General features: G+C 52.3%; 1 protein-coding gene across 3 annotated transcripts; it reads left to right on the top strand.

Moving 5' to 3' along the window:
- Window positions 1–713: 713 nt before the first annotated feature.
- On the top strand, window positions 714–23319 carry GUSB (glucuronidase beta). 3 transcript variants are annotated; one of them, XM_030932528.1, is made up of 12 exons: window positions 720–934; window positions 2488–2673; window positions 2981–3165; window positions 3351–3493; window positions 6982–7169; window positions 8103–8255; window positions 8470–8648; window positions 8732–8878; window positions 13877–13961; window positions 15885–16061; window positions 19173–19308; window positions 22942–23319. In XM_030932528.1, the coding sequence occupies exons 1-12, from the start codon at window positions 725–727 to the stop codon at window positions 23106–23108; spliced, it is 1956 nt and encodes a 651-aa protein (XP_030788388.1). In that variant the 5' UTR covers window positions 720–724; the 3' UTR covers window positions 23109–23319. The 3 variants fall into 3 exon arrangements, with proteins under 3 accessions (XP_030788389.1, XP_030788388.1, XP_030788390.1); XM_030932529.1 differs by lacking the exon at window positions 2981–3165 and having other exon boundaries at window positions 714–934; window positions 22942–23309; XM_030932530.1 differs by lacking the exons at window positions 720–934; window positions 2981–3165; window positions 3351–3493 and having other exon boundaries at window positions 2607–2673.
- The last annotated feature ends 1690 nt before the right edge of the window (window positions 23320–25009 follow it).

The following is a 25009-nucleotide window of genomic DNA, read 5'->3' on the forward strand; positions in this document are numbered from 1 at the left end:
TTTTAATTTTTACAAAATAGCGACGGGGTTTCACTGTCTGTTGGCCTGGCTGGTCTCGAACTCCTGGCCCCAAGTGATCCGCCCCCCCCCCCCCGCCCCGCCCCGCCCCCCACCTCCGGTTCCCAAAGTGCTGGGATTACTGCACCTGGCCTCTCTCCCTGCATCTTTATGTGCCTGCAACACCAAGAGGGAGCTCTTGGCCCCTGGGTTAAGGTCAGGGCTCCAGAACCCCAGGGTCAAGGCTATGGCGGCATCCCAAGGACGGACATCCCTGCAAGAGGCTGCATCACACAGGCATGGAAGAAGCTCCCCTGGGGCCAGCTCAAATTCCTGCTGGGGAAAGCAAGTGGAGGTGCTCCTTGACGAAACAGGGGGATCCCACCGATCTCAGGGGGGTTCTGTTCTCGCCTGCGACCCTGGATCGTCCAGTCTGGGCCGGGGTGGGGAGCAGACCTCGCCCTTCTTGGCTGGGGCTGAGGGTGAGGGTCCCGTTTCCCCAAAGGCCTAGCCTGGGGTTCCAGCCACAGGCCCCACTGGGCAGCACCCGGCCCCGCCCCGCCCCTCCAGGCCTGGCACTCGTCCTGAACCAAGATGGCGCCGGCGGCTTCAGGCGCGTCACGCCACCGGGTTGTCACGCGAGCCGCCCTACAGGCACCTCCCGCGCTTTTCTTAGCCCAGCAGACAGTGGCACAGCGGGCAGCGGGGGAATAGGCGAGCGGAAAGCATGGCCCGGGGCTTGGCGGTGGCCTGGGCGGTGCTTGGGCCGCTATTGTGGGGCTGCGCGCTGGCGCTGCAGGGCGGGATGCTGTATCCCCGGGAGAGCCCGTCGCGGGAGCGCAAGGAGCTGGACGGCCTCTGGAGCTTCCGCGCCGACTTCTCCGACAACCGACGCCGGGGCTTTGAGGAGCAGTGGTATCGGCGGCCGCTGCGGGAGGTGCGATCTCGGGGCAGGGCCGGGAGGCGTCCGGAAGCCCGGCGGTGGGAGTAAGGGAGCCCGGGCCCCCGCAGGCTCCTTCCCCTGGGCTTCCCGGAGCTGGGAGCCCGCAGGAGGTTAAAGGTCAACGGGCTTAGGGGACGCGGGGTTGGGGGACGGGGAAACGGGAGCACTCTGGAGGGTCGGGGTGGAGGAGGCTGGAGGAGGAGAAAAGACTCCTGCCGAACCCCTTCCTGAGGCGAAGGCTGAGCCTGTGCAGTGTCCTTCGTTTTAATATTTATTTTTTATTTAAAAAAATGTTTTTTGAGACTGGGTTTGCCCCTGTTTCCCAGGCTGGAGGAGAGTGGCGCCATCCTAACTTGTGAGCTCACTCGATTCTCCCGTCCCGCAGTTTAGCTGGGGCCACCACGCCTGGCTAAAAAACCAAACCAAACCAAACCAAAAATCTTACCCGGGCTCAGTGGCTCACACCTGTAATCCCAGCACTTTGGGAGGCGGAGGCAGGCGAATCACCTGAGGGCAGGAGTTTGAGACCAGGACTGGCCAACATAACATGGTGAAACCTCTTCTCTACTAAAAATATAAAAATTAACCAAGTGTGGTGGTTCATGCCTGTAATCCCAGGTACTTGGGAGGCTGATGAGTCAGGAGAATTGCTTGAACCCAGGAGGTAGAGGTTGCAGTGAGCTGAGATCATGCCACTGCACTCCAGCCTGGGCGACACAGTGAGACCGTTTTTTTTTTTTTTTTTTTTTTTTTTTTTTTTTTTAAGATACAGGGTCTCACTAGTTACCCAGGCTGTTCTCGAACTCCTGGCCTCAAGCCATCCTCCCACGTTGACCTCCCAAAGTGCTGATTACAGGCAAGAACCACCCACACACTCCCCTGGCCACGGCAGCATGCACTGCACAGAACTGGGCCCGGGGATTGGGAGGAGGGGACAGTTTAGACGTCCTGAGGTCAGCTTTCTGGTTTTCAAGGTTCAGATAGAGGACAGGACGTGACATCAGGCCAAGGACGCTACCCGTGTTCCCCTCCTGACTTGGATGTGGTCAGCAGAGAAGTGGAACCGGGTGAGGTCTGGGCCACTTTTGCCTGGTCTACATCCTCTTTTTCTGACTTTGCGGCATTCAGTACAGGAGGGAGAGAGGAGGGGGCTGGGTGCCAGTGTGCGCCCCACTGACAGTGTCCTAAACAAAGCTCCCCCCTATTCCCCCAACCAGCCCTCCTCCTTGTGACAGGCAGTGGGCCATCTGCCTTAGTCATGGGTCTGAACCTTCTTGCCTCTGGCTGGGATGTGGCCCTGGGCTCGCTCCTGTCTCGGGAGCTATTGGGCCCCATCCACTCTGAGGAGGAACTCCTGGTTCCCCTGGCCCAGGTGCACAAACCGCCCTGGCAATTGACCTGTTAACAGCAAGTTACCTGTCTGTTCCGCCAAGAGTCCTCACAATGTGTCAGGACTTTTGCACTAAGCCCGGGACACAGCTGTGCAGCACACTGGTCCCGGATCCCTTTGGGGGCCTAGGAGCTGAGCCCGGCCCTTCTCTCCACAGTCAGGCCCCACCCTGGACATGCCAGTTCCCTCTAGCTTCAACGACATCAGCCAGGACTGGCGTCTGTGGCATTTTGTCGGCTGGGTGTGGTATGAACGGGAGGTGATCCTGCCAGAGCGATGGACCCAGGACCTGAGCACAAGAGTGGTGCTGAGGATTGGCAGTGCCCACGCCTATGCCATCGTGGTCAGTGTGGCCAGGAGCAGGCAGGGCGGGTGGGTGGGCACGGCTGCTGACTAGCATGGGACCCCCAGCTGCCACCCACAGCCTATCTGCCGGGGTGGGATGGTGAGGGGCCCTGCCCTGCCCTGGGTGCTGTGCCCTGTGTAGGGGGATAGGTGGCCTCATCTACCCCATTGGGATGCCGTTCTTCCCGTCTGACGGGCAGGCCCCAGAGCGCCATACTTTTGGATATGTGAGGGAGTGCCCAATAGCAGGGCCCCTCCTCATGCCCTGACCTGCCACCCCCTCCCTATGTCTCCTGTGTCTGCAGTGGGTGAATGGGGTCAACACGCTAGAGCATGAGGGGGGCTACCTCCCCTTTGAGGCCGACATCAGCAACCTGGTCCAGGTGGGGCCCCTGTCCTCCCAGCTCCGCATCACTGTCGCCATCAACAACACACTCACCCCCACCACCCTGCCACCAGGGACCATCCAATACCTGACCGACACCTCCAAGTGGGTATCATCCTGCTTCCATTGCACGCACCCACCTTCCCGCCCCACCCGGTGGTCTTCCTGCTAGGGACAGGGTGGCCTTTGCAGAGTGGAGGCCCTGGATCTGGGGAGGCCGGGAAGGCATGTGAGCTGAGGTCAAGGGACCCAGGGCAAGGGCCCAGCGAACCACAGTCCTCCCACCCTAGGTATCCCAAGGGTTACTTTGTCCAGAATACATACTTTGACTTCTTCAACTACGCGGGACTCCAGCGGTCTGTGCTTCTGTACACAACACCCACCACCTACATCGATGACATCACCGTCACCACCGGCGTGGAGCATGACAGTGGTGAGGGCTTCTGCTAGGATCCTCCCTCAGTGGGGCCCAGGGTGGCTCTGTTTGTTCCCTGTTTGGAAAGCTCTCCCAGGAAAAAGGTGCTCCCAGCATCTCTAAACCCTCACAGGTTCCCATCCACCTACAAAGCTAAATTCCAGGCTGTCTGAGTGGGCACGGGCTCCCGAAATCACCCGTGTGGTTGACCTCCCTTGGAGAAGAGGGGTCTTCTCACACAGCTCAGGGTGGCAGTCATGTCCCTTTGCCACTGTGCTGCTCTCACTCCAGCTCCCCTTGCTACACGTCGTGCTCAAGGAACAGGCAGCTTCGGGGGGCCGGGCATGGTGGCTCACACCTGTCATCCAGCACTTTGCAAGGAGGCCCTGGTAGGAGGATCTCTTGAGGCCAGTAGTTCAAGACCAGCCTGAGCAACATAGCGAGGTCATCACCACAAAAAATTAAAAAATTAGCCAGGATGGTGATGCATGCCGGTAGTCCCAGCTGCTGAGGCAGGAGAATCACTTCAGGCTGGGCGGTCAAGGGTGCAGTGAGCTATGACTGTGCCACTGCGTTCTGGTCTGGGCAACAGAGGGAGACCCTGTCTTTCTTTATTTTCTTTTTTCTTTTTTTTTTTTTTGAGATGGATTCTTGCTCTGTCACCAAGCTGGAGGGCAGTGGTGTGATCTTGACTCACTGCAATCTCTGCCTCCTGGATTCAAGCAATTCTTCTGCCTCAGCCTCCCAAGTAGCTGGGATTACAGGCACCTGCCACTACACCCGGCTAATTTTTGTATTTTTTTTTAGTAGAGATGGGGTTTCACTATGTTGGTCTGACTGGTCTTGAACTCCTAACCTAAGGTGATCCACCCTCCTCGGCCTGCCAAAATGCAAGGGTTACAGATGTGAGCCCCTGCGCCCAGCTGGGGGATACCCTGTTGTTGTTGTTGTTGTTGTTGTTTTTGTTTGAGATGGAGTCTCTCTCTGTTGTCCAGGCTGGAGTGCAGTGGTATGATCTTGGCTCACTGTAACCTCCACCTCCCAGGTTCAAGCGATTCTCCTGCCTCAACCTCCTGAACAGCTGGGATTACAGGCGTACGCCACCATGCCCAGCTAATTTTTGTATTTTTAGTAGAGATGGGGTTTCAGCATGTTGGCCAGGCTGGTTCAACTCCTGACTTCAGGATCCACCCACCTCAGTCTCCCAAAATGCTGGGATTACAGGCATGAGCCACTGGGATATCCTGTATTTATGAAAAATTTTTATTTTAAGTTTTTTTCTTTCTTAAAATGTACATTTTTCAGGCCGGGCGCCGTGGCTCACGCCTATAATCCCAACACTTTGGGAGGCCAAGGCAGTCGGATCACGAGGTCAGGAGCTCAAGACCATCCTGGCTAACACGGTGAAACGCCATCTCTACTAAAAATACAAAACATTAGCCGGGCGTGCTGGCGGGCGCCTGTAGTCCCAGCTACTCCGGAGGCTGAGGCAGGAGAATGGCGTGAACCCGGGAGGCAGAGCTCACAGTGAGCCAAGATCACATCACTGCACTCCAGCCTGGAGGACAGAGAGAGACTCCATGTCAAAAAAATAAATAAAAAAATAAAACATACCTTTTTCTTTTCCTGATATGAGGCCTTGCACTGTCGCCCAGGCTGGAGTGCAGTGGCAAGATTATTGACAGCTGTCATGGGGCTGCAGTTCTAAGTTTAAAAGAATTTAGGTGCCGTGCGCCGTGGCTCACGCCTGTAATCTCAGCACTTTGGGAGGCCGAGGCGGGTGGATCATGAGGTCAGGAGATCGAGACCATCCTGGCTAACACAGTGAAACCCCATCTCTACTAAAAATACAAAAAAAATTAGCTAGGCGTGGTGGCGGGTGCCCGTAGTCCCAGCTACTCTGGAGGCTGAGGCAGGAGAATGGCTTGAACCTGGGAGGGGGAGCTTGCAGTTAGCCGAGATTGCGCCACTGCACTCCAGCCTGAGCGACAGAGCAAGACTCCGTCTCAAAAAATAAAAAAATAAAAAAAATTTAGGCTGGGTGTGGTGGCTAATGCTTGTCATCCCAGCAGTTTGGGAATGTGGATCGCTTGAACTGAAAAGTTTCAGACCAGCCTGGGCAACATAGTGAGACCGTGTCTGAGAAAAAATAAAATAAATGAATACAAAAGAATTGAAAAAAGAATCACACAGCAAACACAATGCAACACAGAGCAATTTATGGCCCAGGAAAAGTATTTTGGAAGTTAAGTTTAGAATAGCGCGGGCGCAGGGGCTCATGCCTGTCATCCCAGCACTTTTGGAGGCCGAGGCAGGTGGATTGCTTGAGCTCCGAAGTTCAAACCAGCCTAGCCAACGTTAGCTGGGCATTGTGGTGTGAGCCTGCAATCCCAGCTACTCAGGAGGTTGAGATGGGAGAGTTGCTTGAACCCGGGAGGTGGAGGTTGCAGTGAGCTGAGATTGCAACACTGCACTCCAGCCTGGGTGACAGCAACACCCCGACTCAAAAAAAATAATGAAGTGCAAAACACATGGTTCACCCTGAGACACAGAATTCAGGACAGGCTGCTCGTCAGGATGAGACAGCGCCGATTATTACTGGGGAAACTCCCTTTCTGGGAGTCTTCCATGATGAATTCCTAAGGAGCTGGGAAGAGGTGTTACTGTAAGCACGTTCTGGGCTGGCCTTTGGGTGCACATGCACAGTAGCTGTACATGCGTGTTCACACATCACGTGTCTCAGTGGCGTGGCTGGCATGTCCAAAAAACACAGTCACTTCTTGACTACCTACCCTGCCTCAAGATCATAGCTCACTGCAGCCCCGAACTCCTGGCTCAAGCAATCCTCCCACTTCAGCCTCCCAAGTAGCTACGGCTGCTGGGGCTGCAAGCACGCACCAGCACGCCCAGCTGATTGTGTTTTTAGGGAAGAAGTGGTTTCCCTGTGTTACCCAGGCTGGTCTTGAACTCCTGGGCTCAAGCGATCCTCCCACCTCAGCCTCCCCGTGTTGGGATTACAGGTCTGACCACTGTGCCTGGCCAAAAAAATCTTTTTTTAAATTAAAAAAGCACTGGGTGCGGTGGCTCACACCTGTAATCCCAGCACTTTGGGAGGCCAAGGCAGGTGGATCACCTAAGGTCAGGGGTTCTAGAGCAGCCTGGCCAATATGGCAAAATCCTATCTCTACTAAAAAATATAAAAATTCACCAAGCATGGTGGTGCACGTCTATAATCCCAGGTACTTGGGAGGCTGAGGGGGCAGAATCTCCTGAACCCTGGAGGTGGAGGTTGCAGTGAGCCAAGATCATGCCACTGCACTCCAGCCTGGGGAACAGAGTGAGACTCCGTTTCAAGAAAAAAACAAAAACAATTTAAAAAATTAAATAAATAAAAAAAAAGCAACAGAAACAAATGGCTTCCTGGCAGCAGTGGCTGCAGGGCGCTCCCATTTGTGTGACTCAGGTCATGTCCCTCCCTCAGCCCTGCTCTCTCTTGTTTCTCGCAGGGCTGGTGAATTACCAGATCTCTGTCAAGGGCAGTAATCTGTTCGAGTTGGAAGTACGTCTTCTGGATGCAGAAAACAAACTCGTGGCGAATGGGACAGGAACCCAGGGCCAACTGAAGGTGCCGGGTGCCAGCCTCTGGTGGCCATACCTGATGCACGAACGCCCCGCCTATCTGTACTCTTTGGAGGTAATGGTGGTTTGGGACATGCCCAAGGGAGGTCTTTTGCCCGCATCTAGTGTCCCTGGCTTCAGCAGGAGCCCAGGACAGGTGAACGGGCGGGCGTGGTCCTCTGAGCTTTCTGATGTTTCTCACCCTTGGTGGGAGGCCCAGTTTTTTTTTTTTGGTTTTTTTTTGAGATAGTTTCACTCTGTCACCCCGGCTGGAGTGCAGTGGCCTGATCACAGCACACTGCAGCCTTGAGCTGTCAGCCTGCAGCAATCCTCCTACCTTGGCTCCTCAGTAGCTGGGACTACAGGCACATGCCACCATGCCTGGCTAATTAAAGAAAAAAGTAAGCTGGGCACAGTGGCTCATGCCTACAATCTCAGCATTTTGGGAGGCTGAGGTGGGTGGATGGCCTGAGGCCAGGAGTTTGAGACCAGCCTGGCCAACATGGTGAAACCCCATCTCTACTAAAAATGTGACAATTTGCTGGGCATGGTGGTGCACACCTGTAATTCCAGCTACTTGGGAGGCTGAGGCAGGAGAATTGCTTGAACTCAGGAGGCAGAGGGTGCAGTGAGCTGAGATCACACCACTGCAGTCCAGCCTGGGGGACAGAGTGAGACTGTCTCAAGAAAGTTTTTTTTTATAGAGATGAGGTCTCAGGCTGTTGCCAGGCTGGTCTTGAGTTCCTGGACTCCAGTGATCCTCCTGCCTTAGCCTCCCAAAATGTGAGAACTCCAGGCATGAGCCTCCTTGTCTGGTCAAGGGGAAGGCCCCGTTTTGAAGGGCAGGTCCCAGGGTCAGCCAGGGAAGGGCAGAGCCTCTGATTGCTGCATCTCTGCTTACAGGCCCAGAGGCGGCTGCTGGGGTGCACGAGGGGCCTTCCTGGCAGAGGGCAGGCCGGATGGGGCTCAGGCTGTCGGGTGCTCACACCTGGTGCTTTGGTTGTTGTAGGTGCGCCTGACTGCACAGATGTCACCGGGGCCTGTGTCTGACTTCTACACACTCCCTGTGGGGATCCGCACTGTGGCTGTCACCGAAAGCCAGTTCCTCATCAATGGGAAACCTTTCTATTTCCACGGCGTCAACAAGCATGAGGATGCGGACGTGCGTTGGGGCTCCTGGGTCCTTGTGGGGGCTGCTTCTGGTCACCCTCCACTTTCACCTTCCCTGTGTCCTGCAGTTGAGGGCAGCTCAGGGCAATGAGGCAAATGGCTCCAAATGGAGAGGGGACTCGTGGGGTGGCTCTCCAGGGTCCTGGCTCTCAGAGGAAGTGCAGCTTCGACAGGGACAGGGGTCATTCAGCTCTGCTGTCTCGTAGATCCGAGGGAAGGGCTTCGACTGGCCGCTGCTGGTGAAGGACTTCAACCTGCTTCGCTGGCTTGGTGCCAATGCCTTCCGCACCAGCCACTACCCCTACGCCGAGGAAGTGCTGCAGATGTGTGACCGCTATGGGATTGTGGTCATCGATGAGTGTCCTGGCGTGGGCCTGGCACTGCCGTGAGTCCCCTCTGTGCACCTGCTCACCTGCCCAGCCCGTGGGCTGCACCATGACCCTCTGTCCCTTCCCTCCTGGCCTGCAGGCAGTTCTTCAACAACGTGTCCCTGCAAAACCACATGCGGATGATGGAGGAAGTGGTGCGCAGGGACAAGAACCACCCTGCCGTCGTGATGTGGTCTGTGGCCAATGAGCCTGCGTCCCACCTAGAATCTGCCGGCTACTACTTGAAGTGAGTGCCCCCTGCCTGCCCTCGGCTAGACTGGGGAGGAGACCCTGGCAGGTGGCTGGCTGGGGTGGGCGTGTGCTGTTCAAGATCAGCCTCCCGTCCAGCCCAATGGAAGGCCGTCTATACCTGGACATTCAGGGACCAAATACCCGCCCACATTGTGGTTTTTTTTTTTTTCTTTCACTTTTTTAATTTGAGAAGGAGTCTCACTGTGTTGCCTAGGCTAGAGTGCGGTGGCGTGATCACCGCTCACTACCACCTCTGCCTCCCGGGTTCAAGTGATTCTCCTGCCTTAGCCTCCTGAGTAGCTAGGATTACAGGCACCCATGAGCCACTGTGCTTGGCCTGTTTTTTTTTTTTTTTTTTTTTTAAACAGGTTCTCACTCTGGTTGCCCAGGTTGGAGTATAGTGGTGCAATGTTGGCTCACTGCAGCTTTGACTTCCCAGGCTTAGGTGATCCTCCCGCCTTAGCCTCCCAAGTAGCTGGGATTATAGATGTGTGTCATCGCAACCAGCTAATTTTTTCTTTTTTTTTCTTTTTCTTTTTTTTTTTGGATACAGAGTTTCCCTCTGTTGCCCAGGCTGAAGTGCAGGGGCATGATCTCAGCTCACTGCAACCTCTGCCTCCCTGGTTCAAGCTATTCTGCAGCCTCAGCCTCCTGAGTAGGTGGGATTACAGGCACGGGCCACCACGCCCAGCTAACTTTTCCTTTTTTTTTTTTTTTTTTCTTGAGATGGAGTCTCACTGTGGCCAGGCTGGAGTGCAGTGGCACAATCTCGGCTCACTGCAACCTTCACCTCCCAGGTTCAAGTGATTCTCCTGCCTCAGCCTCCTATTTGGGACTACAGGCACACACCAACACACCCTGCTAATATTTGTATTTTTAGGCCGGGCGCGGTGGCTCAAGCCTGTAATCCCAGCACTTTGGGAGGCCGAGGCGGGCGGATCACGAGGTCAGGAGATCGAGACCATCCTGGCTAACACGGTGAAACCCCGTCTCTACTAAAAAAATACAAAAAAGTAGCCGGGCGAGGTGGCGGGCGCCTGTAGTCCCAGCTACTCGGGAGGTTGAGGTAGGAGAATGGCGTAAACCCGGGAGGCGGAGCTTGCAGTGAGCTGAGATCCGGCCACTGCACTCCAGCCTGGACGACAGAGCGAGACTCCGTCTCAAAAAAAAAAAAAAAAAAATTTGTATTTTTAGTAGAGACAGGGTTTCACAATTTTCGCCAGGACGGTCTCGATCTGTTGATCTCGTGATCCACCCGCCTCGACCTCCCGAAGTGCTGGGATTACAGGCGTGAGCCACCGTGCCTGGCCAACTTTTGCATTTTTCAGTAGAGATGGGGTTTCACTATGTTGGGCCAGACTGGTCTTGGACTCCTGACGTCAGGAGATCTACTTACCTCGGCCTCCCAGAGTGCTGGGATTACAGGCATGAGCCACCGTGCCCGGCTAATTTTTGTATTTTTAGTAGAGACTGGGTTTCACCATGTTTGCCAGGCTGGCCTGGAACTCCTGGCCTCTAGTGATCCTCCTGCCTCAGCTTCCCAAAGTGCAGGGATTACAGGAGTGAACCACTGCACCCGGCCCCCTTTTCTTCCTTACAATCCTGCAGTTCTAACTCAGCGTTCAGAGTAGGTTTTTCACTTGCAGTAGAGGCAGCAAAGGTGGTAGAAATGCTTCTTGACTCATACAGCACACCCCAATTTCATGCAGTGCTTTGGGCTGAGCCAAGTCTGCAGCAGGCAGAAGGCTCTGAGAAGTTGTCGCAGCCTGGGCCATGGACAATTCAGAGCTCAGGCCACAGGGGTGTGCTCAGCAGGACTGGGTGGACAGGACGTTTGTTGCGAAGGGAAGGGGAAGAGTATAGGCTTCCAGGAGCAGGTGTTTGGGAGGTGACCAGAGGAGATGCCTGCTTTCTGAGGCAGGATTTGAAGGGAGCCACCCAGGCTGGAGAGGTTCAGCCAGGCTGTCCCAAGGCTTTGAAGCTTCCCATCTGAGAGCCTGGCTGTTGGAAAGTGTGGGTGTGGAACTTGAGGTAGGGAGTTCTGTTCCAACCTGTGCCAGTCACAGCCTTCAGATGGGTAGAGCAATGATTGGGGAGGGCGTAAAAGGAGAAATGAACCAAGGAAGGAGGACAGGCTTGAACAACAGTCTGGGCTGGGCATGGTGGCTCACGCCTGTAATCCCAGCACTTTGGGAGGCCAAGGTGGGTGGATCACCTGAGGTCAGAAGTTGGAGACCAGCCTGGCCAACAGATATTGAAACCCCATCTCTACTAAAAGTAAAAAACTTAGCTGGGCTGGGAGGTGGATGCCTGTAATCCCAGCTACTTGGGAGGCTGAGGCAGGAGAATTGCTTGAACCTGGGAGGCAGAGGTTGCAGTGAGCCAAGATGATGTCATTGTACTCCAGCCTGGGCTACAGAGTGAGATTTTGTCTCTCAGAAAAAAAGAAAGGGCCAGGTGTGATGGCTCACACCTGTAATCCCAGCACTTTGGGAGACTGAGGCGAGCAGATCACGAGGTCAGGAGTTCAAGAGCAGCCTTACCAACATGATTAAACCTCGTCTCTACTAAAAATACAAAAATTAGCCAGGCATGGTGGTGCGCGCCTGTGATCCCAGCTACTTGGGAGGCTGAGGCAGGAGAATCGCTTGAACCTGGGAGACGGACGTTGCAGTGAGCTGAGATCAGGCCTTTGCACTCCAGCCTGGGTGACAGAACAAGACCCGGTCTCTAAAAAAAAAAGTCTATACTGTGGAGGACTCGGGTGGGTGCTGGGAGCTCTGAGCACGGACGGGTCCCTCTGTTGGGTTTTTCTTCCCTTCATCCCTCCTGGTTAACTCTACTCAGTATAAGAGCCATTTCCTCTTATTTATTTATTTATTTTTTGAGATGGAGTTTTGCTCGTTACCCAGGCTGGAGTGCAATGGCGCGATCTCGGCTCACCACAACCTCTGCCTTGTGGGTTCAAGCAATTCTCCCGCCTCAGCCTCCCGAGTGACTGGGATTACAGGCATGGACCACCATGCCCGGCTAATTTGTATTTTCAGTAGAGACGGGGTTTCTCCATGTTGGTCAGGCTGATCTTGAACTCCCAACCTCAGGTGATCCGCCCGCCTCGGCCTCCCAAACTGCTGGGATTACAGGCATGAGCCACCGCACCCTTCCTAAGGGTCGTTTCTTCTAGGAGGCTGTCCTTGACTCTCCAGTCCAAGTTATGTTTATTGCCTTGCAGAGCCCAATTGCTGCCACCACTTCTCACTTCCATTTGAAACATTTCTTTCATTGTTTGTTTTTCAGAGTCAGGGTCTCGCTCTGTTCCCCAGAGTGCAGTGGTACAATCATGGTTCATTGCCACCTCGGCCTCCTAGGCTTAAGCGATCCTCCCCACTCAGCCTCTCAAATACCTGGGACCACAGGCGTGCACCGCCATGCCAGGCTAAGTTAAAAAAAAATTTTTTTGGCTGGGCGCGGTGGCTCAAGCCTGTAATCCCAGCACTTTGGGAGGCCGAGACGGGTGGATCACGAGGTCAGGAGATAGAGACCATCCTGGCTAACACTGTGAAACCCCGTCTCTACTAAAAAATACAAAAAACTAGCCGGGTGAGGTGGCGGGCGCCTGTAGTCCCAGCTACTCGGGAGGCTGAGGCAGGAGAATGGCGTAAACCCGGGAGGCGGAGCTTGCAGTGAGCTGAGATCCGGCCACTGCACTCCAGCCTGGGCGGCAGAGCGAGACTCCGTCTCAAAAAAAAAAAAAAAAAAAAAAAAAAATTTTTTTCCCCGAGATGGAGTCTTGCTCTGTTGCCCAGGCTGGAGAGCAGTGGTATGATTTTGGCTCACTACAACCTCTACCTCCTGGGTTCAAGCAATTTTTCTGCCTCAGCCTCATGAGTACCTGGGATTACAGGTGTGTGCCACCATGCCCGGCTAGGTTTTCTTTGTATTTTTTGTAGAGATAGAATTTCACCATGTTGGCCAGGCTGGTGTCAAACTCTTGACCTCATGATCCACCTGCGTCGGCCTCCCAAAGTGTTGGGATTACAGGCGTGAGCCACCATGCCCGCCCCTAAGTTTTAAATTTGTTGTAGAAACAAGGTCTTGCTATGTTGCCCAGGCCGGTCTTGAAATGCTGGTCTCTAGTAAGCCTCCAAAGTGCTGGGATTCTAGGCGTGAGCCACCGTGCCCAGCTCTTGCACCATGTCTCTGTGCATGCGTCTCCACTCCCACTGCCCAGGACCTGTGGACTTAGATTTGAGTCCCTGCTGAGCACCTCGCACCCAGCCCCATGCCTACTTTCCAGGGAGTGCCCCCGTTTGCTTGATGCATTAATAAATACCCCACCCAAATCTGCACCCATCCACTCCTGTGTTCAAGAGCTGTTTCAGGCAGTCAACCTCATTTTTAGCAGTTCAGTCCAGTGGCCTCGGCTCTGTGTACCTGGAAGGGTGGCTGCTCCTCTGGGAGGATAGGATTTGGAGATGCGGGGAGAAAGAGTGGTGTTAGAGAGCTCTGTCTAGAACTAGAGGAACATGTGCCCTTACGTAAAATACATCTCCAGTTAGGGAAGAAAGCAGCAGCTCCATGCTTTTTATTTATTTATTTATTTATTTGTTTTGAGACAGGGTCTTGCTCTGTGGACCAGGCTGAAGTATAGTGGCGCGATCTCGGCTCACTGCAACCTCCACCTCCCGGGTTCAAGTGATTCTTGTGCTTCAGCCTCCGAGTAGCTGGGGTTACAGACATGTGCCACCATGCCCAGCTAATTTTTGTATTTGTAGTAGAGAAGGGGTTTCACCATGTTGGCCAGGCTGATCTTGAACTCCTGACCTCAGGTGATCCACCTGCCTCGGCCTCCCAAACTGCTGGGATTACGGGTGTGACCCCCCTTACCTGGCTGCGTGTTGTATTCTGGCGGGGGAAGATGGGACAGAGAGGATGGGAGGGTGCCTGAGCCCTTGGACCAACAGAACCCCTGTCTTCTGCCTTTTGTGGACAGGATGGTGATCGCTCACACCAAAGCCTTGGACCCCTCCCGGCCTGTGACCTTTGTGACCAACTCCAACTATGCAGCAGACAAGGGGGTGAGCCTGGGGGTCCCCATCCCACTTCTCCCTGCCTTTGCCTAGGCTCGTCCTGAAACCTGCTCATTGGAACAGCTAGAAAGCACCATGCGCTGCCAGTCTGGGTGTTTTTCATTTCGTTTTTTTTTGAGACGGAGTCTTGCTCTCTCGCCCAGGCTGGAGTGCAGTGGTGCGATCTTGGCTCACTGCAAGCTCCGCCTCCAGGGCTCACGCCATTCTGCTGCCTCAGCCTCCCGAGTAGCTGGGACTGCAGGCGCCCGCCACCACACCCAGCTAATTTTTTTGTATTTTTAGTAGAGACAGGGTTTTACCATGTTAGCCAGGATGGTCTCGATCTGACCTCTTGATCCACCCACCTCTGCCTCCCAAAGTGCTGGGATTACAGGTGTGAACCACCGCACCCGGCCAGCATTTTTACTAGAAAGAAGTGTGTTCAGGACACATTAGAAACTAGCCAGTTGGACACAGAAGCCTCTGCTGCTCAGCCGTGAGCACTGCTTTGCTGAAGCTTGGGGTGGTTCTACTCGGTCTTCCCTGCCCTGCTCCTAGGATGGACTCTTGCAAGTCCTCTACAGCCCACAGTGCTGCCTCGTGAAAGCTGCCTCAAGATTCTCTGTGACAGCCGGGCATGGTGGCTTACGTCTATCATCCCAGCACTTTCAGAGGCTGAGGCAGGTGTATCACTTGAGGTCAGGAGTTCAAGACCAGCCCAGCCAACTGGTGAAACTTGGTTTCTACCTAAAACACAAAAAACTTAGCCATGCGGCCAGGTGCGGTGGCTCAAGCCTGTAATCCCAGCACTTTGGGAGGCCGAGACGGGCGGATCACGAAGTCAGGAGATCGAGACCATCCTGGCTAACATGGTGAAACCCCGTCTCTACTAAAAAATACAAAAAACTAGCCGGGCGACGTGGCGGGCGCCTGTAGTCCCAGCTACTCAGGAGGCTGAGGCAGGAGAATGGCCTAAACCCAGGAGGCGGAGCTTGCAGTGAGCTGAGATCCGGCCACTGCACTCCAGCCTGGGTGGCAGAGCGAGACTCCGTCTCAAAAAAAAAAAAAAAACTTAGCCATGCATGGGGGTGCACGCCTTAGTAATCCTAGCTACTTGGGAGGCTGAGGCACGAGAAGCACCTGATCGTGGGAGGCAGAGGTTGCAGTGAGCTGAGATCACTCCACTAACATTCTAGTCTGAGGGACAGAGCGAGACTCTCTCCCAAAATGAAAGAAAAAAAGATTTTCTGTGAGAATGACTTCATTGGCCTCTCGGGTGGGAGCGCTTCTCCAGGGCAAAGTGAGGGGAAGCCCAGTGATGGGAGTGCTCCCTGGAGAGGACACAGTTCCAGTGGCAGGGGCCGGGGCTTTGGCTGAGGACTGTGCGTTGGCAGCTGCTGTGCCTCTCACAGCCCTTCCCAGCTGCGCGCGTCGTGAGCATCAACGTGGAGTGACAGGCCTGCCTCCTTTGGGCCACTTTGTGACCATGTTTCCTGTCTATGGAGCAGGGTAATTTCAGGATCTAAATTGGTGTACTTGCATGTTCTCAGCCCCAGGAGGCAGCTCTTCCCGTTCTAGGTTGGTTTTTTTTTTTGGTAGAAATGGGGTCTTGCGATATTGCCCAGGCTGGTCTTGAACTCCTGGGATCAAGCGATCCTCCTACCTTGGCCTCCAATGTGCAGGGATTACAGGCATGAGCCACCGTGCCCTGCTAATTTTTTCACTACTATTTTTTGTAGAGCTGGGGTCTTGCTGTGTTACCCAGGCTTGTCTTGAACCCCTGGCCTCAAGCCATCCTCCTGCCTCAGCGTCCCAGAGTGCTGGGATTACATCCCCTTCTTACGTTCTCTGTCAGAGGAGCCCTGCAGTGTGTTGAGTGCTGAGTCATGCTGTCTTGTGGGTGCTAAATGGGCTCTGCCGCTCTGGTCCTAGGCTCCATATGTGGACGTGATCTGTTTGAACAGCTACTACTCTTGGTATCACGACTATGGGCACCTGGAGTTGATTCAACGGCAGCTTACCACCCAGTTTGAGACCTGGTATAAGTCGTATCAGAAGCCCATTATTCAGAGCGAGTATGGAGCGGAAACGATTGTAGGGTTTCACCAGGTAAGCAGTGTTGAGCTTTCTGCTTGTGTGTTCTCTCGAGGCAGAGATGTCACTCACCTCCCCCGGCCTGCCCTGCGCCCACTGCACTGCTCCCTTCACTTCAGCTTTGGGCTCACCTCCCTCTGCCTCATCCATGTTCCCTCCTGCCAGCAGCCAGGCCTCAGCCGCCTTCGCTTGGTCCTCACAGGTGGCCTCCTTACCGGCTTTGTTTCCAGACAGCCTCCTATCACCTGTGCCCACATAGTCTTCTTAACAAATCCAAATTTGTATTTGTTTGTTTTTGAGACTGCGTCTTTCTTTGTCGCTAAGGCTAGAGTGTGGTGATGTGATCACTGCTCACTGCAGCCTTAACCTCGTGGGCACAAGTGATCCTCCCACCTCAGCCTCCTGAGTAGCTGGGACCATAGGCACATGCCAGCATGCCTGGCTAATTTTTTTACTTTTGTAGAGATGGGGTCTTGCTGTGTTGCCCAGCCTGATCTTGAACTCCTGGGCTCAAGTGATCTCCTGCCTCAGCCTCCCAAAGTGCTGAGATTACAGGTGTGAGCCTCTGTGCCAGCCACAGATGACAATTCTGGGAGTCCTGTCATTGGCTCCCCCAGGCCCACAGGACAAAGCCCTAAACCCTGGTCAGGACACTCAGTGTCCTCTGCTCTCTCCTGGGTTTTCATCCTCTTCTCGCCTCACTCCCAGCCACTGATCTGTTTCCACTGCCCTCGTTTGCTCTCCCGCTCTTGCTTGAGCTGTTTCTTCTGCCTGGAATTCCCATGTTGGCACCACAATCATCAACTAAAAGATTCTTTTTTAAAAATGTTTATTTTTTAGAGATAGAGTCTTGCTATGTTGTCCGGGCTGGTCTCAAACGCCTGGACTCAACTGATCTTCCTGCCTTGGCCTCCAAAAGTGCTGGGATTACAGGCGTGATCCACTGTGTTAGCCTTTTTTTTTTTTTTTTTTCTTTGCAGGGTCTTGTTCTGTTGCCCAGGCTGGGGTGCAGTGGTGCCATCATAGCGCACTGCAGCCTTCAACTCCTGGGCTGAAGCGATTCCCCTGCCTCAGCCTCCTGAGTAGCTGGGACTACAGGCATCACCACCATGGGCAGCCTATTTTTAATTTTTTTGTAAAGATGGACTCTCGCTATCAGGCTGGTCTGGAACTCCTGATCTCATGTGATTCTCCTGCCTTGGACTCCCAAAGTACTGGGAATCCAGGCATGAGCCACCATGCCCGGCCTCTCCCCATGTTTTTAATCCATCTGATTTTTTTGTCCTCCTCACCAAAGATATGTTGGTTTGTCTTGTGAGGTTTTTTTTTCATGTGGATTCCTGAACCCCATCCAGCCCCTCATTCCCACCCCAGCCAGCTCACACTTGTTTGTCACATCTCCTGGGACTCCCGTTGACACACAGGGAATAGCCACCCACAGTGGACTACGCTGTTCTGTTTGCACCGTTAAATTTATCGTGCTTACAGAATGCCACTTCTGCAAACTAGTTAAGTAGAGGGAGGTGGCTCGTGGATATGCTCGCTTGCTCATCCTTTTTGAAAAGGTAACCAGCTCTGAATTCTTTTTTTTTTTTTTTTTTTTGAGATGAGTTTCGCTCGTCGCCCAGGCTGGAGTGCAGTGGCGCAATCTCGGGTCACTGCAACCTCCACCTCCTAGTTTCAAGCGATTCTCGTGCCTCAGCCTCCCGAGTAGCTGGGATTACAGCCACGCACCACCACGCCCACCTAATATTGTATTTTCAGTAGAGATGAGGTTTCACCATGTTGGTTAGGCTGGTCTTGAACTCCTGACCTCAAGTGATCCACCCGCCCTGGCCTCCCAAAGTGCTGGGATTACAGGTATGAGCCACCGTGCTAAGCCCCAGCTCTGAATTCTTAAGAAACTCTCGAGAGGGTCTAGGTCGGTGCTGATAGAACCTCTGCAGTGCTGGGCCTGGTGGCTCACACCTGGAATGCTAGCACTTTGGGAGGCCAAGGTCAGAGGATCTCTTGAGCCCAGGAGTTTGAGACCAGTCTGCGTAACACAGACCCCATCTCTACAAAAAAATTTAAAATTAGTTAGGCATGGTTGTGAGTGCTTATAGTCCAGGATACTTGGGAGGCTGAGGTGGAAGGATTGTTTGAGCCCAGTAAGTCGAGGCTGCATTCAGCTCTGATGGCACCACTGTACTCCCACCTGGGTGACCTTGTTTCAAAAAAAAAACTCTTGCAGTGATGGAAATGTTCTACATTTGCACTGTCTGAAATGGTACACACTAGCTACACATGGCTACTGAGGTCTTGATATATGACTAGGATAACTGAATTGATTTAGTTTAAAAGAATTTTTTTTTTGAGACAGCCTCACTCTGTTGCCCAGGCTGGAGTGCAGTGGCGTAGTCACAGATCAGTGCTCACCCTTCTGAGCTCAAGCGATCCTCCCTCCTTAGCCCCCAAAGTAGCTGGAACCACAGGTGTGCGCCACCACGCCTGGCTAATATTTAGGCTTTTTGTAGAGACTGGGTCTCACCGTGTTGCCTAGACTAGTCTTGAACTCCGGGCTCAAGTGATCCTCCTGCCTCGACCTCTAAAAGTGCTGGGATTATAGACCTGAGCTACCATGCCCAGCCTGGTTTAGTTTAATTTAATTATATTTATTTGAGACAGGGTCTTGCTGTGTCACCCAAGCTGGAGTGCAGTGTTGTGAACACAGCTCACTGCTGCTTTGATCTCCAGGGCTCAAGCAGTCCTCCCACCTCAGCCTCCCAAACTGCTGGGATGACAGGCAAGAGCCACTGCACCTGGCCCAAAGACATATTTTTACTTGTAGTGTAGTGTAGCCTTAAGACTGTACTAGCAGATAGAGGTGGAAAAGTAATGTAAAGCGAATATCAAATTATGTTTATAAATAAAGCAGTTGCTCATTAAGTTGTTTTCTTTTTAAACTTCCTTTTTTATTCTGGGTTACATCATTCCCTGGCTGTCTTTACCTCAGTGAGTCCTGCAGTCACTATAGCCCCCTGCGAGGACAGATATTTTGGTCACCATCAAGTGGATCTTTATTTTTATCTAACTTTACAATTCTGCCAGTTCTAACTCTTACATTCTCTTTGCCTTGAATCCCAGGATCCACCTCTGATGTTCACTGAAGAGTACCAGAAGAGTCTGCTAGAGCAGTACCATGTGGTTCTGGATCAAAAACGCAGAAAGTACGTGGTTGGAGAGCTCATCTGGAATTTTGCCGATTTCATGACTGAACAGTGTAAGTGGCAGTTTGGCTTATGGGATAAGGTACCCGTCCTTATTTTTTCAGGTTGCCTTGCCAATGCTGGCCATTTCAATTGTAAGAATATTGGAAACAGTGGGGAAGCTGGGTTAATCCATGTAGGTTGCGTTGAGAATTTTGTAGGAAAAGTAAGTTGTGCTTAGGAAGCAGGAAAGCACTCAGGCCCCCGCCTCCCAAATATGGTCAAAAAGCAAACAGGAGAGTCAGCTATGGTGAGACGGAAATGGCTAGCTTGCCTTGTTCTTGTCTATTTCATAGCCAAGGAGGAAGGAAAAACGGGACCTCATTATGGATTTACTTTTGGGAAACACTCATTATTCCATAGTAGGGTACAAAGCCTGAGAAGCTTAAGGTATTTCAGGCTGTTGTATATTACTCACTTGCGAAAAGCAGGCTCATGGAATACAGGTGAGTTTCATTCAACGTGTCTTAAATGTGGCAGCATTTAAAAGTCTTCAGGCTGGGCGTGGTGGCTCACGCCTGTAATCCTAGCATTTTGGGAGGCCAGGGTGGGAGGATCGCTTGAGGCCAGGAGTTTGAGACCAGCCTGTTCAGCATAGCAAGACCCCATCTCTACAAAAATAAATTAGCTAGGCGTGGTGGTGTGTGCCTATAGTCCCAGCTGCTTGGGAAGCTGAGGCAGGCGGATCACCTGAGCACAGGAGTTGGAGGCTACAGTGAGCTGTGATTGCACCACTGCACGAGAGCCTGGGCAACAGAGCGAGACCTGCCTTTAAAAAACAAAATTGGTGTTCAAAGAGTAACATCTGCGTTCTCACGTGGGGATGGATGAGGGGCTGCCATGTTCGCAATGAATGTGTCCCATTTCTTCTTAGTTTATGGACTTACTGTAAACTCAGGACGGCAGTTTGGTGGGTTGGAGAAGGACATGGTAGTGGTGGGAATTGCAATACATTCCTTATGGGGGAAGACAGGCCTTTGAAAGGTTAAAGCTTAAAAGTGAGAGTGGAAAAGGGATGAATGAATGAACAAGATGAAGTGAGAAGGAAGAGGTAAAGGGAAAAGGAGAACAGGAAGCTCTTCTCTGCATGCCACCTGCAATAAATGGTGTCTGGGGACATCCGTGATGGCAGTTTTGTGGAGAGGCGTGAGGCTTTATGTGATAAGAAATGAGCTGCAGGTTGGGCGCGGTGGCTTATGCCTGTAATCCCAGCACTTTGAGAGGTTGAGGTGGGCAGATCACCCACCATAGTAGGGTACAAAGCCTGAGAAGCTTAAGGTATTTCAGGCTGTTGTATATTACTCACTTGCGAAAAGCAGGCTCATGGAATACAGGTGAGTTTCATTCAACGTGTCTTAAATGTGGCAGCATTTAAAAGTCTTCAGGCTGGGCGTGGTGGCTCACGCCTGTAATCCTAGCATTTTGGGAGGCCAAGGGTGGGAGGATCGCTTGAGGCCAGGAGTTTGAGACCAGCCTGTTCAGCATAGCAAGACCCCATCTCTACAAAAATAAATTAGCTAGGCGTGGTGGTGTGTGCCTATAGTCCCAGCTGCTTGGGAAGCTGAGGCAGGCGGATCACCTGAGCACAGGAGTAAACCACTGACCTCAGGGTCAGGAGTTTAAGACCAGCCTGGCCAACATGGAGAAACCCCATCTCTACTAAAAGTACAAAATTTACTGGGCATGGTGGCACATGCCTGTAATCCCAGCCACTTGGGAGACTGAGGCATGAGAATTGGTTGAACCTGGGAGATGGAGATTGCAATGAGCTAAGATCAGACCACTGTACTCTAGCTGGGCAATAAAGTGAGAGTCTTTTTTTTGGGAGGGGGTTTTGCTCTTGTTTCCCAGGCGGGAGTGCAGTGGCGCTATCTCAGCTCACTGCAACCTCCACCTCCCGGGTTCAAGCAATTCTCCTGCCTCAGCCTCCCAATTAACTAGGATTACAGGCATGCACCACCACACCCGGCTAATTTTGTATTTTTAGTAGAGACAGGGTTTCTCCATGTTGGACAGGCTGTGCTTGAACTACCGACCTCAGGGGATCCACGCATCTGGGCCTCCCAAAGTGCTGTGATTACAGGCGTTAGCCATCGTGGCCGGCTGACTCAATCTTAGAAAAAAGAAATGAGCTGCATCACGATGGGCAAGTCGCCTAAGGGTATCATAAGCCTGTCCAGTGGGGATAATGCCGCCACCTTGTGGGTGTTGTAAGGGCTGCATTTGACGAAGTATTTGGCGGAGCCTGTGTTCACTCATGGAAGAAACAGTCTTGAACCTTTCGGTGGGGAAGGCCTCCTTTCTATTTAACATTTCCATTTAGTGGTGGTCTCACTAGGGACAGAGAATGTCCTGAGAGCACGGCCCTGACGGGTCTTCGCCAGCTGTGTTTCCCACCAGCCTCAGCTCAGGCCTGATGACCACTGGTGGTGGGTGCTGACAAGCTGAACATCGGCCCTGCCCCAGAGGACTTTGAACTCCATGAGTAGGTCCCATGTAGGCACCTGTGGCTGGTCAGGACCCTGGCTCCCACTAGGTGCTATCTCTTCGGAAAGACCCAAGCCTTTTGAAGGGTAACTGTCCCAGATACCCACAGCCCTCTGCCTACCTAGTTAACAGACAGCTGGGAAGCCAGCATGTAAACCTTATTTTTGCAAGTAAAAGATAAACTTTTGGTGCTTTTTTTTTTTCTTTTTTTTTTGAGATGGAGTCTCACTGTGTCGCCCAGGCTGGAGTGCAGTGGCACGATCCCAGCTCACTGCAACCTCTGCCTCCTGGGTTCAAGCAATTCTCCTGCTCCAGCCTCCTGAGTAGCTGGGACCACAGGCACCCACCACCATGCCCGGATAATTTTTGTATTTTTAGTAGAGATGAGGTTTCACCATATTGTCCAGGCTGGTTTTGAACACCTGACCTTGTGATCTGCCTGCCTTGGCCTCCCAAAGTGCTGGGATTACACAGGCATGAGCCACTGTGCCCGACCAATTTTTTTTATTTTTAATAGAGACGGGGTTTCCTCATGTTGGCCAGGCTGGTCTCGAACTCCTGACCTCAGGTGATCCACCTGCCTCAGCCTCCCAAAGCGCTGGGATTACAGGCATGAGCCACCATACCCAGCCACTGTTTTGGGTTTTTCCCGTAACAGACTAGAAAACTAGGAATTAACACATCAGGAAACCTGAGTGTTTGGGCAGAGCAGTGGTATTTAAATATTTCAACCCATAAATTGTCGTTTCACAGCAAGCATCCTGAAACTATAAGAGGACATTTGGCTGAACATGGTGGCTCGTGCTTATAATCCCAGCACTTTGGGGAGGCTGAGGAGGGCAGACTGCTTGAGCCCAGTAGTTTGAGACCAGCCTGGGCAACATAATGAGACCTTGTCTTTACTTAAAAAAAAAAAAAAAAAAAAAAAATTAGCTGAGTATGGTGTTGAGAGGCTGAGGCGGAGGATCGCCTGAGCCCAGGAGGTTGAGGCCACAGGGATTTATGATTGTCACTGCATTCCAGCCTGGGGGACAGTGAGAAAAAAGAAAAAAAAAAGACATTTCTATGTAGTGCCTACCTTGGCTCCAGTGTGGTTCTAACTTGACCCATCAGAAGTCATCTGAATCGCCTTGTTTTTTTGTTTGTTTGTTTGTTTTTAGCACCGACGAGAGTGCTGGGGAATAAAAAGGGGGTCTTCACTCGGCAGAGACAACCAAAAAGTGCAGCGTTCCTTTTGCGAGAGAGATACTGGAAGATTGCCAATGAAACCAGGCATCCCCACTCAGTAGCCAAGTCACAGTGTTTGGAAAACAGCCCGTTTACTTGAGCAAGACTGACACCACCTGCGTGTCCCTTCCTCCCCGAGTCAGGGTGACTTCTACAGCAGCAGAACAAGTGCCTCCTGGACTGTTCATGGCAGACCAGAACGTTTCTGGCCTGGGTTTGATGGTGATCTGTGCTAGCAGGGAACACAAGGTGGAAATAAAAGATTTTCTAGTATGGAAATAAAGAGTTGGCATGAAAGTGGCTATTGAAAAGCATCTGAAATCATTTCTGTGCGTCGCGCTGTTTTCAGAGCCTTAACTATGTGTGGACTGTGGAGAAACTGCTGCTCCAACACCCCCACCATGTTCAGAGCAGCTGGTTCCAGAGGGCATCTGCAGGAATAGCCCCATGGTCCTAGGGCCGCCATGTTTGTGTAGCAAACCGGGCCAGCCTCGACAGGGAGTGAGTAGAAGACTTTCACAGCTGCTGTTCAACTCCTCAGATGAGCTAAAGTCCCACATGTACCAACAAATTCATAGAAACGCTGTCATGCTGCAGCACTTAGCAGGGTCTGTGAGCCAGTTTCCACGTAGTTAAGCTGGCAGTGTCTGAACTGGAAGGTTAGAGGTAACTGGTTCTCCCAGGACATCGTTCTGACCTCAGCCATAGAGTCTTGATAGAAATGGACAGATGAGTGTAAAAGCCCATTGGCTTTATCATAACGGATGCCACTGAGTGTGACAAGACCTCTTTAAACAACTCCGCCTACAAATCAGCATTCCATGGCTTTATACCCCGAAATGACGCCACCTACCCCCTCCCAGAGCACAGTCTTTCCTTAAGGAATCTCTCCTCCCTCTCTTCGCGGGCTCCAGTAAGGCAAGGATGGTGCATCAGTTCTGATTTGAAGTATATACACTTTGGAAAAATATTCCTTTTGCTGTCCAGTCAGTTCAAAGACAGTGAACCGATACAGTTTTGTTTTGTTTTGTTTGTTTTGAGACAGTCTTGCTCTGTCGGCCAGGCTGGAGTGCAGTGGCGCAACCTCGACTTACTGCAACCTTCACCTCCGGGGTTCAAGCAATTCTGCCTTAGCCTCCGAAGTAGCTGGAACTACAGGCAACTGCCACCACTCCCAGCTAAATTTTTAAAAATATTTTTAGTAGAGACGGGGTTTCGCCATGTTGGCCAGGCTGGTCTCAAACTCCTGACCTCAGATGATCCGCTCGCCTCAGCCTCCCCACGTGCTGGGATTACAGGATTGAGCCACCGCGCCCGTCCTCCAGTATGGTTCTTGCTATAGAACTTGATTTCCCCTCTCTTGTGGTTGAGTCCCCTGTCTCCACACAGACCCTCCTTTTTAGCTTTCCTGTGCAAGCTCCATGAAAGAATAAAGTTAATTTCGCCTGGTTTTATTAGGCATCGTCAGTCCATTTTTAAAAAATGAGAGTGTAGTCAGTTCCAATTAAGATTTAGGGCTTGTATATTTTTTATCAACCTCTCTTTAGTTTTCAAAGGAATCAAGTTTTGCGTTCCAGTATGTCAAAGTATAATGAGTAAAAGTTGACAAACATTAAGAAAAGTTAAATATAGTAGATACATCTAAATGGTTTAGAAATTAGGGGCAGTCCCTTTTTTTTTTTTATTTTTTGAGATGGAGTCTTCTTCTGTTGCCCAGGCTGCAGTGCAGTGGCATGATCTCGTCTCACTGCAACCTCCTCCCGGGTTCAAACAATTCTCCAGCCTCAGCCTCCTGAATAGCTGGGATTACAGGCACACACCACAATCCTGGCTAGTTTTTTTGTATTTTCAGTAGAGACGGGCTTTTACCATGTTGGCCAGGCTGGTCTTGAACTCCTGACCTCGTGATCCACCCACCTCTGCCTCCCAAAGTGCTGAGATTACAGGCGTGAGCCATTGCGCCCGGTGGGGGCAGTGTCCCTTTCCACAGGTCTTAAGCTC

This window comes from Rhinopithecus roxellana, chromosome 6, assembly GCF_007565055.1.
Source record: "Rhinopithecus roxellana isolate Shanxi Qingling chromosome 6, ASM756505v1, whole genome shotgun sequence".
NCBI lineage: Eukaryota > Metazoa > Chordata > Mammalia > Primates > Cercopithecidae > Rhinopithecus > Rhinopithecus roxellana.